This window comes from Lontra canadensis, unplaced genomic scaffold (genome assembly GCF_010015895.1).
Source record: "Lontra canadensis isolate GAN:19392208 unplaced genomic scaffold, GSC_riverotter_1.0 scaffold66, whole genome shotgun sequence".
Lineage (NCBI taxonomy): Eukaryota > Metazoa > Chordata > Mammalia > Carnivora > Mustelidae > Lontra > Lontra canadensis.
This window is the reverse complement of record NW_022631060.1, coordinates 7,122,410-7,149,812: the sequence shown is the minus strand read 5'-3', so window position 1 is coordinate 7,149,812 and position 27,403 is coordinate 7,122,410. Positions and strand designations below refer to the sequence as shown.

Genomic DNA, 27,403 nt, shown 5'->3' with positions numbered 1-27,403 from the left:
TTCTCTGATGGACGCGCTGACGCCTTAGTATTTAAATAGTTCCAACAAAATAGTATCAGTTGACTGCAGTACAAATGACACGAAAGGTAATGAGTTTGCTCCGATTTGGGTAGATCATTAATCCTCGGTTTAGTTGAAATTGTGTGTAAATTAGAGTGGATCTCAGGCTCTGCTGCATGAACTGGGCTGAAGTGTGCTGATTTATTGGCAAACTTTTCCTAATTCTCAGGGAAAAAATTAGGTCAATAGGTATAATTTCCTCAGCTTAAAATTTTGGCATCGCCCTTTACCCTAACAGATGATGGAGTGAACGAGTAAGCAACTGAGAGCAGTAGCTCTCCCACAGGAGCTTACATCAGGACCTCGAGCGGGGCTGACTTAAGGACAAGCTGCTGGGCTTCGTCCGGGTTTTCTGCTTTTGATCTCTGAGTGAGGGTCGTGGTTGGGATTCAGGATTCTCCGAGGAGAGAGGACTTGCTCTTTCTTTTCTCTCTTAATTCTCTCTGAAGCCACGTTGCTCCTTTCTCTCCCACGTGGTTCTGTTTTAGGTCTCAGCGCTGAAGGGTGTTAGGACTCCTGAGTCCTGAAAACACATTCTTCCGCCATGCCCCATAAACTGTGTCCTAGGAGGGCGTTCTTGAGATGGACTTCCTCGAGGACCAAAAGCACTTGACCTTCTCCTTCTTGTTCTTTTCCTCTGAAGGTGTGGAAGTGGGGGGTGAAGCAGCAGGTGGGAGGGGCAGGTCATGGGCAGGTTGCTGTCCGCAGTGGCTGCCGTTCCTGCCATGTCTTTGTCTGCCGGGGGGGCGCGGGGGGCTTCGCTTGCTGCCTTTAACAGAGTGGCGTCTTGAGAAAGAAGAGGACTGAAGAGGTCAGGTTATAACTTTAGTGTTTTACAGTTTAAAACAACGCAGAAATGAGTTCCGGGGGGCCTGGGTGGCTCAGTTGGTTAAGCATCTGTTCTTGGTTTCAGCTCAGGTCCTGAGCTCAGGGTCACGGGAATGAGCCCCGAGTTGAGCCCTGTGCTCAGCAGGGAGTCTGCTTTGGATCCCCTCCCTCTCTCTCTCGTCCCTCCCCCCACTTGTACGCATGCACATGCTTTCTAAAATAAATGAAGGTTTTAAAAAAATAAATGTTTTGTATTTTTGTTTGGTATCATTAAAGGTATGACCAGGTATACATTTCTAGAAGCTCTTCAAGATAATGTATCATTTGTGTTTTTTGTGTTTGAAAAAAATAAGGGAAATTGGCCTTTGGGGTAGGAAGAGATCCTCAGGCAACAGTGCTGGGTTCTCCCTACTCTGCCACGGCCAATGGTATGGCCGGGGCGTGGGACCTCTCCGCCTCTGTGGTGTCCATTCCGCCTGCAAATCGAAGGAGTTGTACTGGGATCTTAAAGCCCCTTTAGCTCCGAAGTTCTGTGTGTTTGCACTTTCTTATCCTGGAGCTCTTTTAGTCTGATTTACAATAAAACATAATTCCATAATGAGGCCATGCCACGGACATCCCTGTTCTCATTCCATGACCAGCAAAATGTAATCTGTTACACCCTTACTTCCAAAGGTCCATATAAATTACAGACATCCCTCACCATCAAAATCATCCAGTTCCCAATTTCAGCTAATTAAAATTCAGATGGTGAAGGATATCTCTATTTTAGCAAATACCGTCTCTCAATTTCTGTTGCTGTTGTAAAGGCAAACATTTCACGATGGGCAGTGCTTTGCTATTTGAGTGTCAGTCCCTGAAACACCTTGATGGTTGGCTTCAAATTAACAACAAAAGACAAAGCTGTTGTGGACAAAACTGAACTTAGATACTTTTTCTTAAGTTCTCGGAACAGAAGAGAGAACAGTAGTTCTTGCACAGTTAATATACTGTTACCAAAGCGTGTCATTTGGGCAGATTGCTGCACTGTACCTGAGTCCCAGCATAACAAGGTGCAAAACGAACCTTCCTGGTGGCTGAGAGGGAAGTACTTGGAGCGTTTTCTATTCACCGGTCTCTGAGCACAGCGCAGGCGACGTGCACGGCCGTGAGCTCCCTGCCCGCGGAGTCGGGGTGCTAGAGGCCTCAGCACAGCCCTGGATGGCTTGGGGTGCCAAGTGGTCTTTAAAGAGTGGAAACTTCAGTTACTAAATTACCTCCCCCCCGCCAAAAAAAAGGCTTTATTCTACACAGAGAGGTATGGGGTTCAGCCCTTGGCTGCCGCCTTCCTCGTGGCTGCCCCCACGCCCGTGGGCTCCTCTCTCTCCCTCTTGGCACGGTTGTGTGTCCCCACCCGTTCCTCAATGAACTCGAGGGGGCACTTGTTCTTGGAGACCTCGAGCGGACCCATGGCACGCCTTGGATCATGTCCACGCCGACTCGGTGTGCCCAGGGGGGCGCCCGCGAGGGCTGAGGCTCGGCTGCTCCCGTTCTTCCCTCCCCGCGGCCCCAGCGGAGCACCCCGCACCCTCAAGGCCACGGGCGGGCGGGGTTGGCTGCTGCTCCTCCGTGGCTCCCAGCACCGAAGCCGTCATGCCTTGTAGCTCTCTCAAGGGCCCGGGTAGTGTGGGCATCTGTGTATTTACCTCCCGGTTCTGTTTTTCGTATTTTGTCTCCGTCAGGAGAGAACGTTGGGATTATCCTCTGAGCCTTCTGAAGACAGCGACTCAATGCACCTGGGTCAGGCGGTCTGTGGGCATGAAGTGGCTGGGCGAACCCAAGAACATGGTGGTGAATGGCAGGAGGAGTGGCGGCCAGCAGCAGAGCCCGCCCAGGTTGCAGCCCCCGGGCAAGGAGGCCACGAAGGCCGGCAGACACACGGCTGAGAGGAGGTCAAGCAGATGTATGTACACAGCACCGCTGTCCTGTTCGCGGTCCTCCGGGCAGGCCTTCTTTGCAGCTTGGAATGTGTATTCTGGCTTTCCCGAGCCCTTGTTCGTGTTCGCACGGTTCGAGCGGCATGCTTTACCCTTTCAAAGTTAAACGGCTCTTATCGGCGCCTGATGTGCATACCTCTCGTGTAGCGCTTAACGTGATCACTGTAGTTACGCTCTCAGATCCATGACCAAGTTACGTTTTGTAGGATGTGTGCCTGAGTGCTCAGTCCGTTCTGTAAAAGAATATTCAAGAGCTGCCACTGGATTTCCTGCAAGTTCAAACTGTATTTTTTACATCTGATGTAAGCGTAAGTATGTTTTTCTTTGAAAGCTTAGCAATAGGTCGTCAAGTCCGCTGTGCAGAGGAAGTGGACTTCAGGGCACTGTCCCAAACTGTCACCGTTGTTTCTGTTCACATGGGCTGAACAGTCATTTATCCTGACACGGGAGTGCCGGGGATGACAAGCGACTTTTGTACCTCGTCACCTCCAGGCTTACCGCTGAGAGTTCTGAGAGCGGGAACGTGCCCCAGCATAACTGTGCACCTGAGTAGGCAGCTGGATGAAGGTATCCGAGGGGGTACAGCCATGGTAAGGAGGGCAGCTTTCTCTGCTCCGGCTTCTCCCGAGGTTACGTTAACCGCCTTCCAGGAGAGCCTAGTTTGCCTTGCCGCTGGCCTGTCCGGAGGCGAGCTGGGTTTGCCTGGGACCTGGAGCAGTTTCGGATACATTGCCCCGCTTCTGACGGTGCCTTCCCTGCCGTCCAGACACTCACGCACTTCACTGGGCCTGGGCTGCCCCCAGTGCTTCCGTAGCAGCGCGGGTCACCGCGGCTGTGAAAACAAGGCAGAAAGCCCCGCTTGGGATAGGAGTTAGAGGGAGAGCCCAAAACTGAATAGATTCTCCTCCTCATGGACTCCTGCTCACCCCGGAGCTTGTGATGGGAACCTGAAGGAAGTGAGAGGTGTCGTGGCCCTAGCTAGTGGTATTGCCTCTGGTCAGTGGATGAGGCAACTTTTTTTGGTTACTTTTCTTTGTTTTGTTTTTTCAAATGGCTTTTGGCCTCATTAGTTTCATTGTCGGCAGTACATGACACAGAGAATGATCGTTACATATGCTACGCTCTGCCAAGTGCAGACCGGTTCTGAGGACAGGCTGGGAAACCCCAGTGAGTGTGGAGATGGACAGCGTCACGCCGAGTGTGACTGCACAGGAGTGGTACAACTCGAGAGCCTAGAGGGAAGCGAAACGGAGTTGTGCTCCGTCCTTAGTAGTTATAGCGACTTCACCTGACAGCAGAACTGCAAGGTACGTGACACAGCAGCAGACAAAACTGAAGGGAGATACAGAGAATTCAGCAGTAATTTGACTTCAGCTTTCAGTAATGAATGGAACAACCAGGCCAAAGACCAGCGGGGAAGGAAGACTGAAACAGTACCCTAAACGAGTTCTTCCCGACGGATAGCTGTGTCACGCACCACCCCATGACAGCAGAACACACGTCCTTCTTCAGTGCACATGGAATGTTCTTCAGAGTCGGCCATAGGTTGTCCCATGCAACAAGCCTCAATAAATGTTGGAGGATTGGAACCATACAGTGTATGTTCTCCGATTACAGTGGAGTAAAGTTAGAAACGAATAACAGAAATTTTAGAAAATCACAGCAGTTTGAGAAATTAAACAACACGCTCCTAAATAACCGATGAATTAAAGAGGAAATCCAAGAAAAATGAGAAAGTACTTCAAGATGATTGAAAATGAGGATACAACATACTAAAACTTATAGGAATGCAGCTAAGGCAGTGTCTAGAGGGAAATTTATAGTTGTGACCACCTGTATTAAAAAAAGAAGAAAGATAACTCTTCATCGGTAACTTAACTTCTTACTTGAAACAGCAAAAAAAGCAGAGAAAACTAAACCCAAAGCAAGCAGGAGGAAGGGGATAATAGAGTAGAAATTTACAAAGTAGGGAAATAGAGAGACAGCAGAAAATCAGTAAAGCTAAAAGTTGAGTCTTTGAAAAGAGAAGAGGATCACCCAAATTAGCAAACCTTTACTCAAGACTAACCAAGAAAAAGAGAAGACTCGAGAAAGAAAAGCGGTGACATTACTACTGGCTCACAGGAATAAAAAAGTTTACAGCTCAATATTCTGAACACCTGGATACCAACACATGAGAGAACTTAGATGAAATGAACATAGAAAGTAACAAACTACAAATATTGATTGAAGAAGAAATACAAAATCTAAATAAACCTGTAGCAAGTAAAGAGGTTGAATCCATAATTTGTAAAAAACACTACTAAGAAAATTGCAGGCCTGGATGGCTCTGTTGGTGAACACTGGCAGATATTTAAAGAAGAATTAACCCCAGTTCTTCACACACTGATCCGAAATACAGAAGAGAAGGGAGCACTTCCTCATTCAATGAGACCACTATTACTCTGCCGCCAAGACCAAAGATATCACAAGAAAAAATACCAGAAAAACGACAGACCAATTGATTGCTAATAAATGTGGATACAAAATCCTCACTAAAATAGTAACAAACCAAATCCAGCAAGAAGTGGGAAGGGTTCTATAGCACAAGCAAGTGGGAATTATCCCAGGAATGCAAAGTTGACTTAATAGCTGAAAATTAATGTAATACCACCGTATCTGTAATATGAAGGACAAAAACCATATGATCATTCCAGTAGATCAGAAAAAACATTTGACAGAATTCAGCAACACCCTTCCAGGGTAAAAACACTCAACAAACCAGGGATAGAATAATTAATTCTTCAACCCGATAAAGAATGTCTCCAAAAACCCACAGCTGATGTCCTGTTTAATGGTGAAAGATGAAATGCTTTTCCCTTAAGATCAGGGCTAAGATAAGAATATCTGTTCTCATCACTTCTGTTCAGCATTGTGCTAGAGGTTCTAACCACAGCACTTAGGCAAGAAAATTAAAAGGCATCCAGATTGGAAAGGAAGAAGTAAAATAATCTGTTTGCAGATGACATGACTGTGTGTATAAAAAATTCTAAGGAATCCACTTAAAACTATTGGAACTGATAAATGAGTTTAGCAGGATAGAGTCAGGATGCAGACAATAAAAGTATAAAATTTATATTCTGAAAACAAGTCATTGTTGAGAGAAATTTAAAAAGACCTAACTAAAGGGAAAGACATCCCATGTTCGTTGATTAGAAAACTTGATATTGTTACGATGGCAGTACTCCCCAAGTGATCTACAGATTGAACACAGTCCCTGTCAAAATCTCAGTTGGCTCCTTTGCAGAGAAATTGGCAAGCCAGTCCTGAAATCATTGTGGAAATTCGGGGGACCCAGAGTAGCCAAAACATCTTGAAAAAGAACAAAGATGGCACACCTACACTTCTCATTTTCAAAACTTCCTGCAGAACTGCAGTGTTACTATATTGGTACGTGGCTAGACATATATCCATGGAATAGAATCCAGAATCTGGAAATAAACCCTCACATCTGCAATCAGTTGATTTTCAACAGGCATACCAAGAAAATTAATTGAGGAAAGAATGGTCTTTCAATAAATGATGCTGAAAAATTGGGTATCTACATGCAAAAAGATGAAGCTGGACCCAACTTCACACTGTGTGTGAGAAATTAATCAAAATGGATCAAAGACCTTAAGTATAAAATTCCTAGAGAACATAAGCACATATTTTCATGACTTTGGATTAGGCAGTGGTTTTTTAGGACACTAAAAGCACAAGGAACAAAAGGAAAAATAAAGATAAATGGAAATGCATTAAAGTACGGACTTTTGTGCTCTAAGGGATAACCTCAAGACCATGAAAAGACAACTCACGAGATGGGAGGGAAAGAAATTTTCTTTTCATATCCTGTATCCGATAAAGGACTGGCATTTAGAATATACAAAGAACTCTTACAAGTCAGCAGGAAAAGACAAACTCTAATTCAGAATGAGCAAGGGAATCTGCATAGATATTTCTCCAAAGATACACAAATGGCCAGTACGTGAAAAGATGCTTGAAATCATTAGTCATCCGAGAAATGCAAATCAAAACCACAAGATACCACTTCACAGCCGCCAGAATGTGTCAAACTAAAAGGACAGATAGTAGCGGATGTTGGTGATGATGTGGAGAATTTAGGAACCTTCATACACTGCTGGTGGAATGTAAAATTGTGCAGCCACTTAGGAAAAGTCTGGCAGTTTCTCAGAAGGTTAAACACAGAGTTACCATATGACCTAGCACTTCCACTCCTAGGTGTGTGCCTGAGAGAATGGAAAATATAGGTCCACACAGAGACTTTTACATGAATGTTCATAGAAACATTATTCATAACAGCCCGAAAGTGGAAACAGCCCAGTGTCCGTCAGCTGATGAATGAACTAACAAAAGACTATCTGTCCACACAATGGAATATTACTTGGCCTGTAATAAGGAGCAAAGTACTGCTGTGTGGTCCCACATGGATGAACCCTGAAAACATTATGCTAATTGAAAGAAGCCAATCACAGAAGACCTCATATTGGATGATTTCATCGATAGGCAATTTGCAGACCAGGCAAATCTGTAGAGACAGAGAGTAGATCAGTGGTTGCTGGCGCTGAGGGAAGGGAAAATCAAGTGACTGCTGCTCATGGGTATGGGGTTTGTTTTGGGAATAATGAAAATGTGGTAGAATTGATTGTGGCGACGGCTACGCAATTCTGTGAAAACATTAAAAACCATTAAACTGTGTGCTTTAAATGGGTGAATCCTGTGGTGTGTGAGTTACATTTCAATAACGTAGAAAATACAACAACTTGGATGCCTTTTAAATACCTATGTGCAAATGGTTTGATTCCAAAACATACACCTGCCTTTCCGTAGGGCCTTCCGTATGTTTAGTGTTAAATTTGTTTTTTTGAGAGAGTGAAGAAAAGGTTACCTCTCACTGGGTCCTTCATTCTTCCATGCCTTACTTGTGAGAGGTTTAAAGTTACGCTGTTGGCATAACGGCCTGGCTGGAAAGACCGTCCCTGACCTACGGAGCCAGCGCCAGTCAGCACCGATGAAACTTCACCCAGACGAGGGTGGCCTTCCCGTTCCCTGTCTGCGAGGTTTCTTCCGCCACCAGACCCAGTTAGTTCCGTTAGTTACCTCGGGCACTTCCCTGCTGGTGCCCATCCGTTCCAAATCTGTTTCAAATGGGTCGGAAATCGGCCTGCGAGTCTCTGTACTGTTTTCCCCGCTCCTGCCACCTAAGGCCTTAGGTCGCAGGCGAGCTTCCTAACCGGTGGGCCTCCGCCGTCGGCCGAGTGGGGATCGTTCTTCTCTTCCTGCCCCAAAGCAGGAAGGTGAAGTAGCGTCCTCCAGACTCCTTTTGCTCCTGGAGAGCCACCCTGCTGGCACTTACTGCGGAGCCCGTCCTGTGCTCTTCCTGGGTCCTCGCCCCTGCCCCCAGCCGCAGTGGCCCTCGACTTTGCTGTCTTGCTGTGGTGATGGGCGTCCGCTCATCCCTGTTCCTGTCTCCCGGGAAGGGCCCACATGGCCTGTGAGCCCAGGATTCTCTCACCTGGTCAGACCCTGTTCTTGGGAACCCTGATCCTGTCATCTCCTAACCACAGGACTCTCTGTAATTCACCGTGTTTGCTTCCCTGTTTATGCAAAAGGTACTCAGTCCTTAATTAAACAGATTGAAACAAGTGGTTTCAATTCTTAATTACTAGCTCGAGAGGGCAGTGAAGCTAAAGGTTTTATGGGTAAATAGAAGTCGTCGTCCATTTGAGTTAACTTTTCTTTCTTTCCTTTTCATAGGTAATGGTAATTCGGGATTTGAAGGGCAGAGCCGATATGTACCGTCTTCGGGAATGTCTGCCAAGGAGCTCTGTGAGAATGATGACCTGGCGACCAGCTTGGTTCTTGATCCCTATTTAGGTTTTCAAACACACAAAATGAATACTAGGTAATTGTGAGTCTTTATCCTGAAGTGGAGCAGATGATGATGTAGAATTTAAGAAAAGAGATGCTAATTTTACTTCTAGTCAGAATTTAAAATGACATTAAAAGAGATTTTCTATATGTGAGCCAAGAAAAGCAACAAAAGCTTCTAAGGGTCTTGTCAGTTTTAATTCCGTGTTCTTATTTTATCTCAGGCTGTTTCTATTAAAATATAAAGCCGGAGGAGCATCTCATATTCTGTTTTACATGTTAATGATAATTATCTCAGCTGAAAGAAAGATCTTGTGAAACCTTGAAAATGTATGTGATTTTTTTTCTCCTCAAAGTAGGTTCATCAGGGTTTTTTTTCCCCCATGATTTTATCATAGACTTTTCTTCTTTTAAATAATTGCAACTGTATATAGAAAATTTTGCCATCATGCTTAATCTTTGAGGTTCAGCTAATCATTGTAGAAGTGAATATTTTTAAAGACGTGCTTCTGTTCAGTATGCAGATGAGAGATGCATAAGTGCTTTATTGAGTATCACATGCGCTCTGTATGAGGTGGTATTACATTGCTTGTGAAATCTGTTATATTCTCTTAAACATCATCTTTCCCCCAAAAAAGACCATTAGAAAATTTCATAATTGCCACCAGACACTAAGTTCGAACCTCACAACTCTTCTTTACCTCTTGACTTGAGTTGGCAAAGGGTTTTCAAGGCTGGTGGAAGAGTGTTAACAGCAGGGACTGAGAATGTCAAGCCAGTTCTAGGCCCTGATCCCTCCCATCCTCCTCACACTTGCGCTGATTTTTGTAGCTCAAGGGCCAGTGACAGCCCTAGAGAGACCTGATCACCAGGTGACTAGTCGCTGGTAGCGGGGTGAGGGAGGAACTGGTGAGTAAAGGTGATTAGAGGAAATCTTGTGCCATTTTTCCTGTTTTAATTCTGTCCCTTGCTAGAATTTAAAACAAGAGACCATATGATTCATTTATCAATTATATTCTAAATTGAGAAAGAAGTAATTCAGATAAAAATGAGCCTTTGGTATTTTTTCCTTTTTTCTTTTTAAAAGATTTTATGTGAGAGAGAGAAAGGGAATGAACAGGGGGAGAGGGAGAGGCAGACTCACTGCTGAGCAGAGAGCCTGACGTGGGGCTCAACCCCAGGACCCCGGGATCATGACCTGAGCTGAAGGCAGATGCTTAACCGACTGAGCCACCCAGAGGCCGCAAGCCTTTGGTATTTTCACGTGATTTCCCGGCATCATAGATCTTTCCTTTCCTTGCTAAAATGAAGTGACGAGTTGCCATGGATTTGAAGACTTACTGAAACAGCCCCGGCTGTCAGAGGGGCAGAGACCTAGATTTTCTAAGTAGGCAGGTGGATGGCTGTTGTCTAGAAAGTCAATAGGACCGGATGCCCTAGATCCAGTTAGAATCTGATTTGGATTGTTTTGAGTCCATTTCCCTTCTTTCCCCAGTGAGGCCGGCGCCCGTTCTCCTGGAAGGTCCTGATAATATTTCAGAAACGTGACTCACTTTCACATAACAGTTTGAGAGATACTCTGGGTATTACTGCAAAGGCCCATAATTATGACCCAGAGTCATCAAGAACGAGAAGAAAGAATGAACATGACATTCATCATGCCTTGTATACTGAAACACGGGAACACGTAAGCTGTCTTAGAAAGCATTGCATCAGAATTAAATTATTTTCAGTGGTTTAGGAAAGAATTCCTGTGTATTCACGTCCCTCTCCCCAGCCATTTGTGCCAAAGATGAGCTTCTGCAGTAGGAGATGACTCCGATTTTTAAATAAAAGTCCTCTTTGACGACTGCTTCCCACACTTAGTTTACACGTGAGTCACTTGGGGAGTCTCGTGCAGGCGCAGTTTCTGATTCAGGAGCTGTGGGCTGGGGCCTGAGACGCTCCGCTTGTAACAAGCTTCCGCCTGTGCTTGGAATAGCAAGGTCCTAGGCCATCTGACCTACTGAGCTTTGTCATGATGTCATCAGTGTTAAAAAGTTCCTTATCAGTAGTTTCCTAGGCTCATGTGAAAATATGCGGTCTGGGGCACCGGGTGGCTTAGTGAGTTGAGTGTCCAACTCTTGGTTTCAGCTTAGGGTGTGATCTCGGGGTCGTGGGATTGAGCCCCGCTTCGGTCTCCGCACTCAGCCAGGAGTCAGCTTGAGACTCTCTCCCTCTCTCCCTGCTTCTCCCTCCCTCTCTGCCAGCCTCTCTGCCTCCTTGTGCTCTCTGTCTGTCAAATAAATAAATAAAATCTCAAAAAAAAAAATTCCCTAGCTGGCTCTCTTATGAATGTTTATGTTTTAATCTTGATAGATCCCTACATTTACAGACAAGTAAGTCACGGTTATACCATGATTATCTAGAAATGGTATAAACAAAGTGGTAATTTCAATTTATTAGGAAATATTTAGATTTAGTTGACTTTTGTTAATTATGAATATGAATATGAATTATGAATATAATTATTTCATATGAATTTGAGAGCAGAGAGCAGAGTTGCCAGTCATGCCTCTGATTTTTTTTTTTCTTCATTGTCTCTGATTTTTTAAAAAGAGTATGGAGAGGGACACCTGAGTGGCTCAGTTGGTTAAGCATCTGCCTTCGGCTCAGGTCACAATCCCAGGGTCCTGGGATCAAGTCCCACATCAGGCTCCTCTGCTTATGCTCTGTCTCTCTCTCTCTCTCTGACAAATTAATAAATAAATAAAATCTTAAAAAAAAAAAAAAAGGCACATGGAGAGGTGATAGTTTAAAGCAGGGGTGGATGCCTTCCTAATATCCCTTGTTGTAGGCGGCATGACCTGGAGGTTTCCATCTCCTGGGGAGTGGGGGGCACTGGGCAGGAAATAACACAATGAAGAAATGGGGAGAATCTTCCCAGGAATTTTGGAACTTTTCTCTATTTTTCTAATCCAATTTATACTTCGGCCTGTCTTACCCTTTGCTGTGACCATCTAATTTTGTTTATTTATATATTTGACTTTAATATCCATTGTGGGGTGAGAATTTATAAATCACTTTAAATGTTACTTTAAAATCAAGTGCTTGATTAGAAAACAAAAAGACATTTTTAGGCATTCTAACTTAATGTGATCGAGGGGGAGAGGATGTCGCGTGGGAAGGAGAATTTGGGCATCTCGGCCTTTGTTACTGTGCTGAGTCTGCCCACAGCTTCCCAGAGCTCTTGGGTGTCACAGTGTGGTAAGGACTTGTGGGATGACGACTATTGTAAGTCTGTTTAGAAGTTATAAATACAACTTATACAAATAGTTTTTATCATTGTTGTTTGTTTTTGCATTTATATAGCGCCTTTCCTTCGAGGAGCTCAAGGCATTTTTCAAAATCTGACAGTTTTCCTCACAACAACCCTGTGAGGTAGGTAGAGCGCGTTACGAACGGTAAGAAGATACCAACTAACCTGTGTCAGTCCGTGCCGCGTTCCTTTAAGTAATTGGAGGTGTCAGCATAGACACGATTTTTAGAGCATTTTGCAAACCATTTAAAATAGTTTGATGTTAGTAATAGCTGCATTTAAAAAACCACTTGTACTCCACAACAGGGTAATTTTAAGAGAGAGCATTCATCAAAAGATCAGGAGTCACCCCCTGGGATTAGCTGAGCACTGATTGCAGGACTCAGCCAGGTATGTCTCTGGTGGTCGTTTCCTTTCAGGTCCAGAAGGAATGAGGAGCTGTGGTTCTAGCATGATTCCTCAGCGTCTGCCAGCTGTCCGTGTGCAGTCGAACTTTCTTCAGAGGGGGAAATGTGTTCGCAATGTTGCCTCACGGTCTTATTTTATACCTTAAATATTTGAGCATTTTCTCTCTCTTCCTCCCTCCTTCCCTTGCCCCCTTTTTTCTGTCCCCCTCCTCTCTCGCCCTCCCTCCAGTCAGCTCTTGGGTGTACATGCTAATGGAAGGGCACAGTAGTACAGCTAACACACATCTGCCGCTTCCCTTCATTGCCACAGTGGTCCCTTGGGTTTGGAAACAGAAAAACCAAATAGCAAGAAAACCTGGGAAGTCAGTCTCTGGAAAGAGTGGGGAACAGGTGTGTGGGAGTGTGAATTCATGTTTCTTTCTGCCCTTTTTAATAATAAATGATTTAAGTGACATATTTTTGTATTTCTTATACCAGCCATTGATCAGACATGTGGGAAGAGAAAAACGTTTGGTTCATTTAAAGTTGTAAAGTTTGTATTAAGAGAGGGAAGAGGGACATACTGATTTGGAAATGCCAGAGACCTGTCTCTTGTCTGCCCTACCATGCCATTTGCCACCCCCCCCAGATACGAAATTCAAAAGTAGATATTTGAGTCCACTTCCAGTCTCTGGCTGGGCCCTGCTGTGCTCAGTGGCGAACGTAGGTCAAATCCTCTTCTGATCATGAAACAGCAGAGGGCCCTCAGAGTCTGCGTCAGAGAGTGGGACTGGGCACAAGGCCTTGGTGGTAATAGTCCCTCTATTAACAGCCCTCATTAGGCCTTGTTTTCCTCACTGATGGACAAGAGCTTCGTTTCGCATAACCTAAATATTCTTCCAGCTCTAAGAACTGTGGTGTGAGGGTAGTTTTGTACAGTTTGCGTGGTAGGTTTAGAACGATTGTGGTTAAGGAGAGGACAAAGGGTATTTTTCTCCTCAGTAATAGAAAAAATAGTTCACTTTTTTCTAGGGTTTTCAGTGCCTTTTGCTCTGGCCCGGTTAGTTGTAACAATTATGTTACTCAGTAATTTATCTCCCCGCAGTATCTGTGGTAATGGGCTTTGACTTGAACTGCCAGCCAGGTGGTTTTGATGTGCCCCTATAGGGTCATCGAAAACCTTTTCCGTCCCCTTCTGTCTGCACCCAGAACCGTCTCTTCCTCCTTTGCCTCACTGTCATTTCACGCCTGCGGCAGCCAGCTAACACAGTGGGTTTGGACAGGAAATTCCATCTAATGTGAAATGGAGGTCCTCGCCAGTGGGTAGCAGCAGGGGACAGTTGCAGGGGTTTTGTTTGTGCTCGAAGCAGTCGAAGTCGGGAACGCAGAAACGAAGTGGGCGCGGGAGACCCAAGACAGACTGCCCCCGGACCGACAGCCGGTTGTCTCGGGTCGGTTTCAGCGTGTGAGTTCCTTGGCATCGTGGACAGAGGGGAAGCAGAACCAAGGAGGGCTGGCAGGCGTTTTCAGAGAGGGAGGGCGGGTGTCCCGCAGTGGAGCGCGCGCAGAAAGCCTGTCTGGAGGAGCCAGCCTCCGTTTCTCCGTTTCAGGTCTGTAGCTTACTTCTGACGCCTTCTTAGGAGCTTGAGGTGGATTTAGCCCTGACTTGGGCTCGCTTTCTAAGGCGTCGAGTCGTCGGGTCAGCTTAAAGCGTGAAACTCGGTTCCCTGCCGCCGACCTCGCAGGTGACTGCTCGCTTCTGCTCTAAGTGAACGCTGGCTTTTCTGCTTCCTCCTCAAAACGTGGGTCCTCTCTTTCCCGCCATCTCATAGCCTGTCGTGCTCGAGGAGCTGTGCCGGAGCCGACAGCTGCCGTTTGTGTCCTTTCTCTGCAGGGAGCTTCCCAGTGCCGCGCTGGGGCCAGGAGGGTTCAGGTCTTCTAAGAAAGCCAATCTTGACGAGGTCTCTTGTGGTGGCTGCGAGTGAGCGGTTTAATATTCTGTCGGTGTGGAAGTGTGGATGTTCCCACAACTCTGCAGGGGATTTTGTAGATCGTTTTAGCAGTGGTTCCCCGAAACCCTATCCCGACAGCCCAGAGACCTTCTGAATTGTTTAAAGGACTTGCACTCGCCTGCCTGTGAGAGCTGGTGTGCTGATTGACTGGAATGGAAAATAATATAGGGCATTGTCCCCTTGGTCGTATGATCTCTCCGCGATACGCCTGGAGTCTCTCTCATAGTTCCGCTCACTGGCTGTGGGAGGCTTACTGACACCTGAGGCTGTGGCTTGTTGGTTCCCGGTGGGGGTCAGCTTGCATTTCTAGAGTGGAGGTCCCCTAGGGGTCCTGTCCAGTAAACAGCACTCCCCCCACTCAGGGGCTCACGTCTACCCTCTTCCTTGTTCTAGCACTTTCCCTCAGTGTTGCTGGCCAAGCAGAATCCCTCAGCCCCTGTTCAACTCTTTGAATCCACCCGCGTTAAGATCCTCTGCTTCAGCTTCCCTCACTCCGCCTGCCGCCGCTGCTGTCCTCACTGCTCAGTCACTGAGCAGTGACTTACCTTACCCTTAGTTGTAGTCGCCACACTTGGAAGCGCTGTCGGCTGTGGTTTGTACCCTGTTCCCTTGCAGTAGCGGAGCCGTGCCCCTGCTTAGCGGCTGGGTACAGGGTGTGTCTCTTAGTCCCAGAGGGTTTTTCCATTCAAGAGCAGCGGTCATGTCTTCTCTCATATTTTTTTCCACACCAGCTGTGTACTCAGCACCTAGTAAAGAATGCTTGGTGAGGTGCTGTGGCTTGAAATCTCACTAACATGTGATGAGGGCCTTTGTGATGGCTTACCTGGAAAAAAGTTCTGCTTGGATTCTCCCCGTGCTGGAGTTAGTGCCAGATCTTACTTCCACGTTCATGCGCGCAGGGTTCACAAGACATTCAGTTTTAATTGTTGGGGTAAGATGCGTAGTTCAAATACATTTTCATCTCCACCACTAATAGTTTCTTCTTAACAGTTTATTTGAATAGCGGTCAAGCTCCTATTTTATTGTTGGACATTCCAAAAACAAAACAAAAGAACTTTATTTGGGAAAATAAACCAAAGGAAATTGACACGAGAGGAAATTTTAAAATTAAGATGCAAGTACACGTTTTACTGAGAGAACACAGCTTTAGAATAAGGGGCTTTACAGAGTCTTTCTCGGGCCACGATGGTGCAGTATTCTGAAGGCATGGCTGGTTTTACGTAGAAGCCCTTCAGGATTCTACCCCAGCGGTTTTTCCCTTTGAGATCACCAGTTCAGCAGTATCCCCGCTAGAGTTGTGCGTTTTGCAAAACTCTCCTTCGCTCTCTGAATGTATTTATCAAAGATTGATTTCACGTGGGTGTTAGAATGTTAAGACGTGTTTCGGTAGCTCCTGGGATACTAGTTGGTTTGGGATTTTTCTAACTGTGCACATGGAGAATGTTGTTGACAGCATGACGTTGTTTGCTTCATTCCTCTGAAGCTCATTGCCTTGCACTCTTCTGGTTTGGTTCTGCATGTTTTAAAAAAATCTTGTCATTCTAACTCTCAGGTAGACGCGTTCTGTTCTAGATACTTTGTACCATCCGAAGTAGCTGGCTAGCGTGAGCCTGAGTCAGACAGCTTTCATCTGAGTCCTCTGGCCATTTCTCAGTTAAATGAGGTAACAGTAAATAAAAATAGCGACATACAGTTTGAAGAAAGAGAAGTTCTAGTTCCTGGTGAGCACTATTACTTGAGCAGTAGTTATCAGGATTATTGATTATTGTCTTTTTTAAGTCTGGCTGCTTTTAGGTTATTATCTCTTATCTCAGGAGCTCACAGCAGTGTCCCAGGGATGATGACAATAACTAAAGTGAATGTTTTGATTTTGTTCAGATTTCGGCCTATTAAGGGAAGGCAAGAGGAACTAAAGGAAGTCATTGAACGTTTTAAGAAAGATGAACACTTGGAGAAAGCCTTCAAATGTTTGACTTCAGGCGAATGGGCACGGCATTATTTTCTCAACAAGAACAAAATGCAGGAGAAATTATTCAAGGAACATGTAGGTTTATTGATAAGATTAATACTGTTTTTCTGTTTGGTTAAGAGGAAACTAAAGCTTAAATTTTAGTGAATACTGAAACAACAGAGTTTGTTACTTAATTATCTTAAATGTTTTACATTGTTGGTGATGGTTTGCTTTTTATAACTGAGCAAGTCTAATAGGATAAACGATTTGATACAAAGTTAATTTTTTTTCTGTTTTAGGTATTTATTTACTTGCGAATGTTTGCAACTGACAGTGGATTTGAAATACTACCTTGTAATAGATACTCATCTGAACAAAATGGAGCCAAAATAGTTGCAACAAAAGAGTGGTAACTATTATACTAGTATAAGCCCATAGCTTCATTTTAATTAAAGGGCTCTCCTCAGTAACTGCGGGAGTGCCGAGAAACTTATGGGAAGGAGTGAAGCCAGAGCTCACCATAAAGAAGTCAGGGCAGTGCCAGTGCCTTGGCCCAGTGACCTGGGTCAGGACAGCAAAATTAGAAATTTCACTTGAACCAGACCCTGTCCCTAAGCCACCGTACTGCTTGTCTTCCTTTTACTGAGCCTGAGCGCAGCTCCGCGAAGAGGCTACTGAAAGCCTGTGGGCACCAGGGCTGGAGCCCCTGGCTTCAAGGGTCCATCTCCTGCTGCCTAGAGGAAGGTGGGGTGTGAAGTCTTAATGATCCTAGGACTTTCACAGGTGGGAATGCTCTGCTGCATTGCCTGCCTAAATGTCCACACAGACATATGTGCCCGTGTAAGTCGGGTGGTGAAGTTGAGCCCAGGTAGGAGGAGGAAAGCCATTTAGGAGAGAGAGAATATGGGATTATGTGTTTCCTCTGATGCCTGTTCTTACGTTATCTCCCAGGAGAAGGAACATGTTGCCCCTCTCATAAGCTGCCTTTAATCCCCTCAGTATTTTTTATAGCAAAAAGGTTAGAATCAGGTACCCGAGAATGGGATGGCCAAAGAGCAGCGCGCCCAGGCCTCTGGGATAGGCGTGTGCTCGTGAACGTACGTGGGAGCATCTCGAGCCCGGTCCCCTGCTCCACAGGCTCCCCGTGTTGTTGGCAGACGTTGGGCTTTGAGGTCTTGTCTTCCAGAACTGCGCTGTCCAGTGCAGCAGGCACAGCCACTTGCGGCTCAGTGTGAGCTGTCCGTGTGCTTTATGTGCCAGATGTTACATTAAACTGTAGTTCTCGTTATTTCTTCCATTGATGACCTGCTGGAATAGGACTGGGGGTATATTGTGTTAAAATACACAACAAAAAGTAATTCCACGTGGTCTTTCTTTTCTTTCTTTAAGATTTTATTTATTTATTTGACAGATCACAAGCAGGCAGAGAGACAGATGGGGGGGTTGGGGAAGCAGGCTCCCTGCTGAACAGAGAGCCTGATGCGGGACTCGATCCCAGAACCCTGGGATCATGACCTGAGCCGAAGGCAGAGGCTTAACCCACTGAGCCACCCAGGCGCCCTGGTCTTTCCTTTCTTAATGTGGCTGCTAGAACGTGGAGGATTCCGTGTTTGGCTTCCGTCATGTTTCTCTTGGATGGTGCTGCTCTAGAGGGTGGCATCCCAGTCCTGGGTCCCCGAGGCCTTTCCTCCTGCTTGTCTCTGTCTCCCTCATCCACTGTCAGCAGGTTGTGTTCAGGGCCGCGGGTACTGGAGTCCTTCCCGCCTACAGAACACGACAGTGCGTGCTGCAGGGGACGCAGACGGGGTGGTGGCGCAGCTTCCGGCCTGGAGTGCCTCCCAGGCCTCAGAGCAACCAGGCAGCTGCACAGGCAGCCGGGGCACAAGGCAGGATGGGGCTGCCAGGGTGGGCAAGGACGGAGCCTGGTGGAGGTCCCGGGGTCTCAGCTGATAGACACACAACTAGGCATTCTCAATTCCTGCTGTTGATTGGACAGGCTTATTTTATTAAAAAGAAGCCTTGTTATTTATAATTACTAGTAATTTTTAACATGACATATTTTAAATAGGAAACGAAATGACAAAATAGAATTACTGGTGGGTTGTATTGCCGAACTTTCAGAAATTGAGGAGAACATGCTACTTAGACACGGAGAGAACGACTTCAGTGTCATGTATTCCACGAGGAAAAACTGTGCTCAGCTCTGGCTTGGCCCCGCCGCCTTTATCAACCATGGTAAGCTGTGCTTGTCGGGCGGGCGCGCGTGGCGGGCAGGACTGCTAAGACTTGGCATGGCCTCGTCAGACCGTCTAAAACCTCGTCTCCCTGCAGAGGAGGTGGGCGATGGGACATCTTTATCTTTCCCCACCGGCTTAGTAAATAAATAATGATGTGGTTGAACTTGAGACATAAACTTCTATCGAAAGTTATAAAATTACGTGGAAAGCTTATTTCAGATTTCTGTAATTGTTCGTGTTTCAGATCTTATCTACAGTTAATTGACTTTATCTTTTGGACATTTTTCAGATTGCAGACCTAACTGCAAGGTAAGCAGAGACCTTTTTTATTTCTTGTGTGTTTTGTTTCTGCCTCACATATGAGTTTCTTAATGAGCCGTTTGTATTTCAGTTTGTGTCAACCGGTCGAGATACGGCGTGTGTGAAGGCCCTGAGAGACATTGAGCCTGGAGAAGAGATTTCTTGTTATTATGGAGACGGGTTTTTTGGAGAAAATAATGAGTTCTGCGAGTGTTACACTTGCGAAAGGTAGCGTATCAAGTAAGGCGGTTGTGGGCACGAGCTGATGTCACTTCCTCCACACAGGGTGGTCTTCTGTGTTCCGTAGCCTTGCACCTGGCACAGCGCACGTGAGCAGCCCAAGATGCAGAGCTCTTCAGGGACGTGGGCACGTCAGCCTGTGAAATGTTATTACCAGCTGCTGCTGCTTCTGAGTAGCTCAGGATGCCAGTGTGCCGAAAGAGAGAATGGGAAATAACACACGTGTGTATGCACGCACACACACACAGTGCGGAGTGGGGTTGCCCAAAAAATAGCAAGTGACATTCACCATTGATAATTTGGTAAAAAACCTGAAGTTGTCTTGAGTATTACCAAACTGTGGCTTCTGGAATTTTTATGGTTGGTTGGTTGGTTTTAATTTTTTTACCCGAGTGTAGTTGACACACCACAGTAGGTCAGCTTCAGGTGTGCAGCATAGTGATTCGGCCTGTGTTCACGTTCTGCTGTGCTCACCACGGGAATTTTTATGTTTTGATGTCCATGCTTTTCATAATTCCTGAGTTCTGTCTCTTCCTTAATAAGGAACCTCTCCCGTCACCGTGGTCCTTGCCACAAGGAATGGCAGAAAACCTGTTCCTGGTGCCGCTGAGTTTTTGCTCCCTCCCCTTTTTGGGGGGTGTGGGGGGTGGGTGTAAAAACTGTATTTTCTACATAAAAAGTGGTTTGAATGTTGGTTAAATCTTAGAACAGCTCACAAAAAGAGCTCTAGTCCACGAAGTGGTTTAATTATACTTGAATAATGCCTCATGACGTGCCCGAGCCGAGTGCCATCTGCCGGAGCTCAGACACTGTGGCTGCACTTCGTCAGCTGCGGGAGCTTGAGCAGCTTAGGTGCTTTCTGTGCCTCACTTACACCGTCTGTAAAGTGGGGATAACACTAGAAGGGAGCTCACAGCGTCACTGTGAGGGTTAAATTTGTTATTTCCCGCAAAGCACGCAGAACAGCACAGTCGGTTCTCAGATGTTAGCTGTCAGGTTATTCTGTGGCTTCTGGTCATTTGCCCATTGGAGTGGAAGCTCTATGGAGGCAGAGATTTCGCAGCCTTTTCACTTGCTGCGTACTGTATCCCCGGCCTCCGGAACAGCCTGGCACTAACTAGTGTTTTGGTCACCGAATGAACGAACGCAGCACACGGCGTGCCGGGTCAGCTTTCGGAGGCGGCCTGGGGAAACGTGACCGTGTACTCGGGATTCTGAACCCGGCCTGAAGCTGCTCTTTTCCTGGAATCGCGTGTGTCCTGCTCCTCAGGCCCTTCTGTGCTCTGCGAGCCTCACTTTCTCACTGGCCAGGTGGGGGTGAGCCCACCTCCCCCCCCAGGGTTAGTGTGAGGAGTAAGTAGACACACGAGCAGATCCGTTCGTGGGGGAAAGGCTCACTCCCGGCAGTGGCCAAGGCTCTTTTCACACTATTCGAGCACAGCGATTTCAAGGTTGATCGCAGATATTCTTGAAAGTCTTAGGAACACCCAAGAGGGTGAGAGGAGCCGGACTCACCCAGTTACTAGTCAGCGGTTAACTGAGTAGTTGACTTAGGTAAGGTCTGGTACGTGCTGGGTGGACAGGCCTAGAGCGATGCCAGCTGTGAGGGCAGCAGTGACAGGGACATGCCCACGTGTGCTCTGCCCGGGGCTACAGGATGAGCGAGGGGGGCGAGCAGAAGGCTTACGAAGGCTCCAAGATCATCGGTAAGCGTCCAGGATGCGTCTGATGCTCCTTTCTGGCTGTCACCATCCTGACGATCGCTGTTGGGAATGTAATGGGTTCTTGAGTAAGTGCTGTGGATTTTACTGCAGAAAATGTGAGAAATAAATTCTAACGAGGGACCAAAAAATATGAAGGATTAGATTATTTTTTAAGTTTATGTGGAAATATGTCTGATGATAGCCAAGAAACAATTTCTAAAGTAGAGTTAGAGGAGATTTGCATTAGTGGGTAGCAGAAGTAGCCAGGAGGGGCGCCTGGGTGGCTCAGCGGGTTAAGCCTCTGCCTTCGGCTCAGGTCATGATCTCAGGGTCCTGGGATCGAGCCCCACATCGGGCTCTCTGCTCAGCAGGGAGCCTGCTTACCCCTCTCTCTCTGCCTGCCTCTCTGCCTACTTGAGATCTCTATCTGTCAAATAAATAAATAAAATATTTTTAAAAAAAGTAGCCAGGAAACTGTTGTGATCAACACTGGATGCTGTTGGCCCAGAAGTGGACAAACGGATAAAAGGACATGAACAGAGAGGCTTGAAACAGAGGCGAACGTGTGTGAGATCTGATATCCCACACGGGGAGATGATTTGTCTAATGGATGATGTTAGTATCATTCGCTCTGCATCTGGAAGAAGACCAAGCTGAGTTCAAGATGGGTTAAAGATTAAAATTTTAAAATACAATGCAAAATTGTTAGAAAAAAATAGAATAGCTCTCTAACCTTGGCCTAGTACAGATGTTTTGAAAGAAGGTAAAAAAAACAGTGAATACAAAAATGTTTGAAATGTCAAAAGTAAAATCAAAGACAACTGATGAACCGAAGGGAAAACAGTACACAGATGGCAAAGAGTTAATAATCCGAATAACAGAAAGCTCCTAGAAGCTCAAAAGACAGACTCTAGAAGAGAAAGTTAAGGAGGACGCCGCACAGAAAATCATGGCCATAAACAAGGCAGTTAGAACAGTAATCAGGCGTTCATTGTCACTGTCCAGTTGGCAAAACGTGAGAGAGAGAGTCTGTAGTGGTGGTGAGGGTGTGGAGAAGCAGGCACTCACCCTGTTAGTAGGGCCGTGCGTTGTCTGACAGCATCGTTCAGAGTAACTGTGCCTTCTCCCTGGGGTCAGTCCCCCATGGAAGTCTCTCCTGTGGAAATAGCCCTCGCTAGTCAGGAGCTGGTTTGCAAGCAGTACAAGGACAGTGTTCACGGTGGCAAACAAAAACAAAACCCCTGCACGTTTCACTGACCACCGACGTGGAATGATTGACTACATCATGGAGTGTTTGTTCATTCAGTGTAAAAAATACAGTTTCCAAAACCTGTGTTCAGTTTAGATGTGTCCGTCTGTCGCATGATGATAAAGCTGATTGCAGAGTGGTACCATACATCTTGGTTGTGTTTTTGGTTTTGTTTGCTTAAAAAGGACTAACCGCATAGACGGGTGTGTGGACCGTGGCAGAGGAGCAGGGGATGACACACGGGCAGGCGGTTAGCGCTGGTGCCCGCGGCCCCGGGCATGCGGGTGGCTGACTGGCCTCTTGCGCTTCCTGGCTTAGATCTGGGATTGTTCTGCTCATTGAGCAAGCTGGAGCACGCCTCCCTTGCATACGTTAGAAAGAGAAAAGCAGGGAAGTAGAGAAGCAGAGGAATAGTAGAGTTTTACTTAAAACAAAAAAAGCCTCTAATTTCCAGAAAAAATAATTCCACCGTGATTATTTGTATTTAAGCATAATTATGGCCCATTTTTCGAGACATGAACCAGAAATGTTGTAGGTTATGGGGGAAAGACCTGGAATATCTCAAAATACTGTATTACTCTCTTGATACCTGTAAGATAAAATCGCCTTTGACGTTTCTGCATTTTCTCTCTGCACACGTTTTCATGTGGAGTAGAGTGGGAACTGCTTGCCTGTCTGGGTAACAATTATCTGGACGTTTTACCATGACTTTTTTTTTTTTTTTAAGATTTTATTTATTTATTTGACAGACAGAGATCACAAGTAAGCAAAGAGGCAGGCAGAGAGAGAGGAAGGGAAGCAGGCTCCCTGCTAAGCAGAGAACCCGATTGGACTCAATCCAAGGATCCTGAGATCATGACTTGAGCCGAAGGCAGATGCTTTAACCCACTGAGCCACCCAGGCCCCCCCCCACCATGACTTCTAACACACTTCCCAAGACCAGAACTGAGGCAGCCACACAATAAGTTTGTTGTGATTTTTTTTTTTTTAAGATTTTTTTATTTGAGAGAGAAGCGCACATACAAGCAGGGGAGGGGCAGAGGCCAAGGGGGAAGCAGGCTCCCCACTGAGCAGGGAGCCCGACGCCAGACTCCATCCTAGGACCCTGAGATCATGACCTGGGCGGAAAGCAAACGCTTAGCCAGCTAAGCCACCCAGGCTCCCAGTTTGTTGTGATTTTTTTGCAGAAATGGTAATAAAAGTGGAATACCAGATCTCTTCTGGAAAGGTATAGAAAGCAAGAATGCTCACCCGACTTACCAGAGATGGTTTTGGTGATGGGTTTAGGTGTGTGGCCCCTAAGCTCTAAGAGGTAAGGTGGTAGGAAGGGGAATTGAAAGTTTTGTTGTCCCTGAGCTGAAAGTGGAGCAATATGGCCACTTGGGGGAGAGGTTACTGTGTCTTCAGCCGCATCCTCACAGGAGGGAACCACATGGGCTCCTGCGGAGGCCGGTCCTGCCCAGGCCGGTCCTGCCCCCAGACTAGAGGGCGCCCTCAGCCTTACTGTGTGTTCAGAGGCTGTTGTACAGCTTTTCGTTGACAAGCTGAAGACAGAGGCAAGTCCGTGAAGGCAATTTTGACCAAAGGGATTTTTCATTTTTTAATTGGAACATGTTAACACCTTTTTTTTTTTAACCTTACTAACTTACATTCTCGAATTGAGCTGAGTAGAAATTCACCAGTACCCACTGAATAAAGTTAATATCTGCAGAGCTATGTTCAGTAAGGTTGATGAGAGCCTTTCCTGAGCACTTTCACTTCAGAAGAATTTATATAAAAATAGAAATTATTTTAAAAAATAGAAATTACTAGAGTAAGCTATAAATGATTCTTGTCCTGTGATAAAAGCAAGTATTTTAATGCCCTTTATTAAGTAACATTGTGTTAATTACGGTCATTCATGTTTATCTTGGTAACATGAAAGAAATTAAACAGTTTTTATTGTTCTAGAAGTCAGAATTTCACTGATACAGTGTAGCCACCTTGCATAGATTTTTAGTTAATATTTGTCTGTATCTAACATCGAGTTCTAAGTAATGAATTAATTTATGGAAATTCTCTGGTTTCTTTTGAATTCGTTAATTCTTAATATGCAGTGTTGTAGAGGTAAATTGCGTAGAGCAGAGCTGGAATACAATTAACAGGTGGGTTAATTCAGCCACAATGTAGACCTGACTCTGGACTCACCAGCTTTGAAATGGAAGAATTAGTTATTTCCATCTACACCTGGACTTCAGGGTCTAGGAGTTTGTCATGGGCAGTGAATAATCAGTTGATAATAGTCACAATAATTTGTTGTTTAAAATCTAGAGGGTTTTCTGCATTAGTTTTCTATACATTTTTAATTCTTTTGCGAGTCCTAGACTTGACGGATTTCCAGTGATTATTGAGGCCTCATCAGCGCGCCACATCTGTTGACCTGGTGGCCGTGAGCCCTCAGCACCTGACCTTGGAGTAAGGACACTGTCTGTTTAACCTGTGCTGTTTTCTCTTTCAGACGGGGAACCGGTGCTTTTAAATCCAGAGTGGGACTGCCTGCACCTGCTCCTGTTATCAATAGCAAATACGGACTCAGAGAGACAGATAAACGCTTAAATAGGCTTAAAAAGTTAGGTGACAGCAGCAAAAACTCAGACAGTCAATCTGTCAGCTCTAACACTGATGCAGATACCACTCAGGAAAAAAACAATGCAAGTAAGTAAGGGAGATCGATAAGCGTCTATCTTCTTTTATTATTATTATTTTTTAAAGTATTTTCACACAGTTGTCTTTCTAAAGTATGCTTCACTTCAGTAGTTTCGATCTTTTAAATATTGAGAGAAGCTCTGGGACTCACATGCTTCAGCAGCACCGCGAGGTTCTAGAAACGATCCGAGCACAAAAGCAGTCTGTATCCCGCCTCCAGATTCAGTCCTGTCCTCTAGACTGAACTGTCTGCTTTTCTTGAATTCCTGGTAACTGGATACTACATTCTTCATCATGTGTTCCAGGATCGTCCTGAGTTTGAGAGAAACATTTTCAAGGTGTTAGTTTGACTGTGGCGATGGTGGTAGGTCCTACAGGAAGACGAAGGACTGGGTAGAGGTGTGGAGGCACATCCATGTCCGCGCGCCGAGCCAGTCCCTTAGCACACCTGACACCAGCCTGGGCGGTTCATAGCTCTGGCCTCAAGGCTTCCACCTTTTTGTCGCTTGCTTGCCTTTTTCCAACCGAACTGAGCCCATTCACCAGACCGCCAGCTCCCAGGCTCAGAGCTGCAATAGAGGAGTGTTCGGAAGGTCGCTGGTACTCTGATGTGGTGCCCTGGCCACCACGGAAAGCAACAGGAGGTGCCACGAAGAAGCCAGCGTTAAGATACCGGTTGTGCATGGGGGCAAGACTGTATGGAAACTGTAAACAGAGAGAATGGAGCATAAAGAGGAAAGAAAGTGGAGCCAGCCTAGCCGGGCAAAAGGAAGCGCGTCCTGTTTGTGGAACTTTGAAGTCCTGGGACCATGCTCGTGGCTGCCGGTTTCCTCTGGGTAACACCGGTTTCCTCTCGTTGCCACTAAAGCTGTAGGCGCGTTAGTCTGACTTGTTTCTGACAGGAATAAAGTTTCCAAGTTTTGACTCAGTGATCTCTAGGGACACCTGTTTTGCCACGCCAGGTGGCCATAGGTCCTTGGTAGCGCCTTGGTGCCTCTGGAAGTCGAGTTGCTTGAGGCTCCCCACCCCCCATCTTCAGCTGTTTGCAGCCCAGCGCGGTGCACCCCTCCCCTGCAGAAAACCCAGGCGAGAAGGGAAGGCCTCTCCCGCATTGGGGAACGTCATGCCGTGAGTTCCTGCGTCCACCTGCTGCTGGAGGTCAGGGGCCAGGTGTCACCCCGTAGCGGAAGAGCAGTACTGTGTTCCTAGTCCAGTGTCCCTGCCCCAAGTGAGCAGAAAGAGCGCAGTTAGCCCGCCACTCGCTGTTGACTGTTGGTTCTCACAATAAATGGAACATAATCAACGTTTTGTTTTTGGAGTCTGGTTCCTTGGCGAAACTGGAGACTTGTGAAGCCCGGTTTAGAAATATATGCATGAAACACTACAGAGCGCGGACATGGCCACCACGCTGCGCACGCCGGACGGCTCTGTGACACGGGGGGCATTAACTCTATTCCTACTGTATGCATACTGAACTCAGTACACCACGGAGTCGAAAAGAGCATAACGTAGGCAGCCTCTGAAAGTGCCGACTACCGTGTGGCTGTCTGGGGAGTATTTCTTAGTAAGCCAAATCCTCAGAAGCCTCCTAGTTGCTGGAGAGCTGCGGAGATGTCTGAGACTCAGGCCCGTCCCTCGGGGTGCGGCAAGCACCCAGGTCGTCACGCGGAGCAGGCTGCAAGCGCAGAGTGAGCCGGGGTCCTTTTGACCCGGGGTCTCAGCCTCACCGAGGGGCGATGCAGCGCTCCCCAGTGATTGCGGATGGGGGTGTGCTGACGGTTCAGATCACCTTTCTGCAGGATTACAGTTGTGAGGACTGGGAGGGTGGATGGAGCTGACGTGGAGGGCCGGACACTAGAGTTGACAGACACGGCCCCACACTGTGGAGGAGCGAGAGGCTTACCACCACCAGCCCTCGCAGCCCGCCCTCGCAGCCCGCCCTCCGCTGGGCCACCGTCACAGCAGTGTCCTGTCAGGTCCCCACGGGTTTTCTTCCAGAAGGGATTGCTTTTGGTGTCTGTGTCTCGACCATAACCTCCTACCTGTTTGAAAGAAAGACTTTTTGAGATCGCAGCTGGGAGCAAAGCCCAGGCTGCCCGAGCCTCTCCCAGAGGAGGCAGTGAACAGCTTATGTGTTCTTTTTTAGAGAAACATTTCTGCCTAGTCGGGAGAAAAATTCTTTCTTCTGCGCAGATCTCTTTTTTGAAAGGTGTCTCTAGAGCCACAAGTTGACTTGGCTTTAGCATCTGGAAAGAGGAGACAACAAGAAATCCATTTTCACAAATTCAGTCCACAAGCCTGAATTTTAAGGCCATTATTAGAAGAGCGTGGTGTCTTAGGCCTCTCGTGGCTCGATGGCTAGGCCACCCCCCCATAGTGCCGCGAACCGGGGTGTGAGTCGTGCCAGTGCCACAGGTCGGTGTGAGGCCTGGAAGACAAGGCCGGTGGAATAAGTTTATCTTAACTCCGGAGTGCCTGTCCTAGAGATAGTGGACTGGGCCACCCACTTCTGTCAGCGGTCAGAGACCTCACTGTCAATCTGAACCCTCCCTGAAGCTGAGCCGGTAG

General features: G+C 46.5%; 1 protein-coding gene across 6 annotated transcripts in view; it reads left to right on the top strand.

Annotated features, from left to right (window-relative positions):
* The window catches only part of KMT5B (lysine methyltransferase 5B), a 50,658-nt gene that overhangs the window by 16,141 nt on the left and 7,114 nt on the right, over nucleotides 1-27,403 (top strand). Inside the window, exons 1-10 of one of the 6 annotated variants that reach the window (XM_032879674.1) lie at nucleotides 2,646-2,830; nucleotides 8,661-8,808; nucleotides 12,126-12,194; nucleotides 16,349-16,514; nucleotides 16,721-16,830; nucleotides 18,490-18,656; nucleotides 18,948-18,967; nucleotides 19,050-19,186; nucleotides 24,648-24,844; nucleotides 25,141-26,140. In XM_032879674.1, coding sequence (XP_032735565.1) covers nucleotides 2,686-2,830; nucleotides 8,661-8,808; nucleotides 12,126-12,194; nucleotides 16,349-16,514; nucleotides 16,721-16,830; nucleotides 18,490-18,656; nucleotides 18,948-18,967; nucleotides 19,050-19,186; nucleotides 24,648-24,844; nucleotides 25,141-25,151 — 1,170 coding nt within the window. In that variant the 5' untranslated portion in view covers nucleotides 2,646-2,685 and the 3' untranslated portion in view covers nucleotides 25,152-26,140. Of the gene's footprint in view, nucleotides 1-2,609; nucleotides 2,831-8,179; nucleotides 8,201-8,660; nucleotides 8,809-12,125; nucleotides 12,195-16,348; nucleotides 16,515-16,720; nucleotides 16,831-18,489; nucleotides 18,657-18,947; nucleotides 18,968-19,049; nucleotides 19,187-24,647; nucleotides 24,845-24,928; nucleotides 26,141-27,403 lie in introns of those variants that run through there. The other 5 variants (XM_032879672.1, XM_032879670.1, XM_032879668.1 and 2 more) reach the window with 5 other exon arrangements.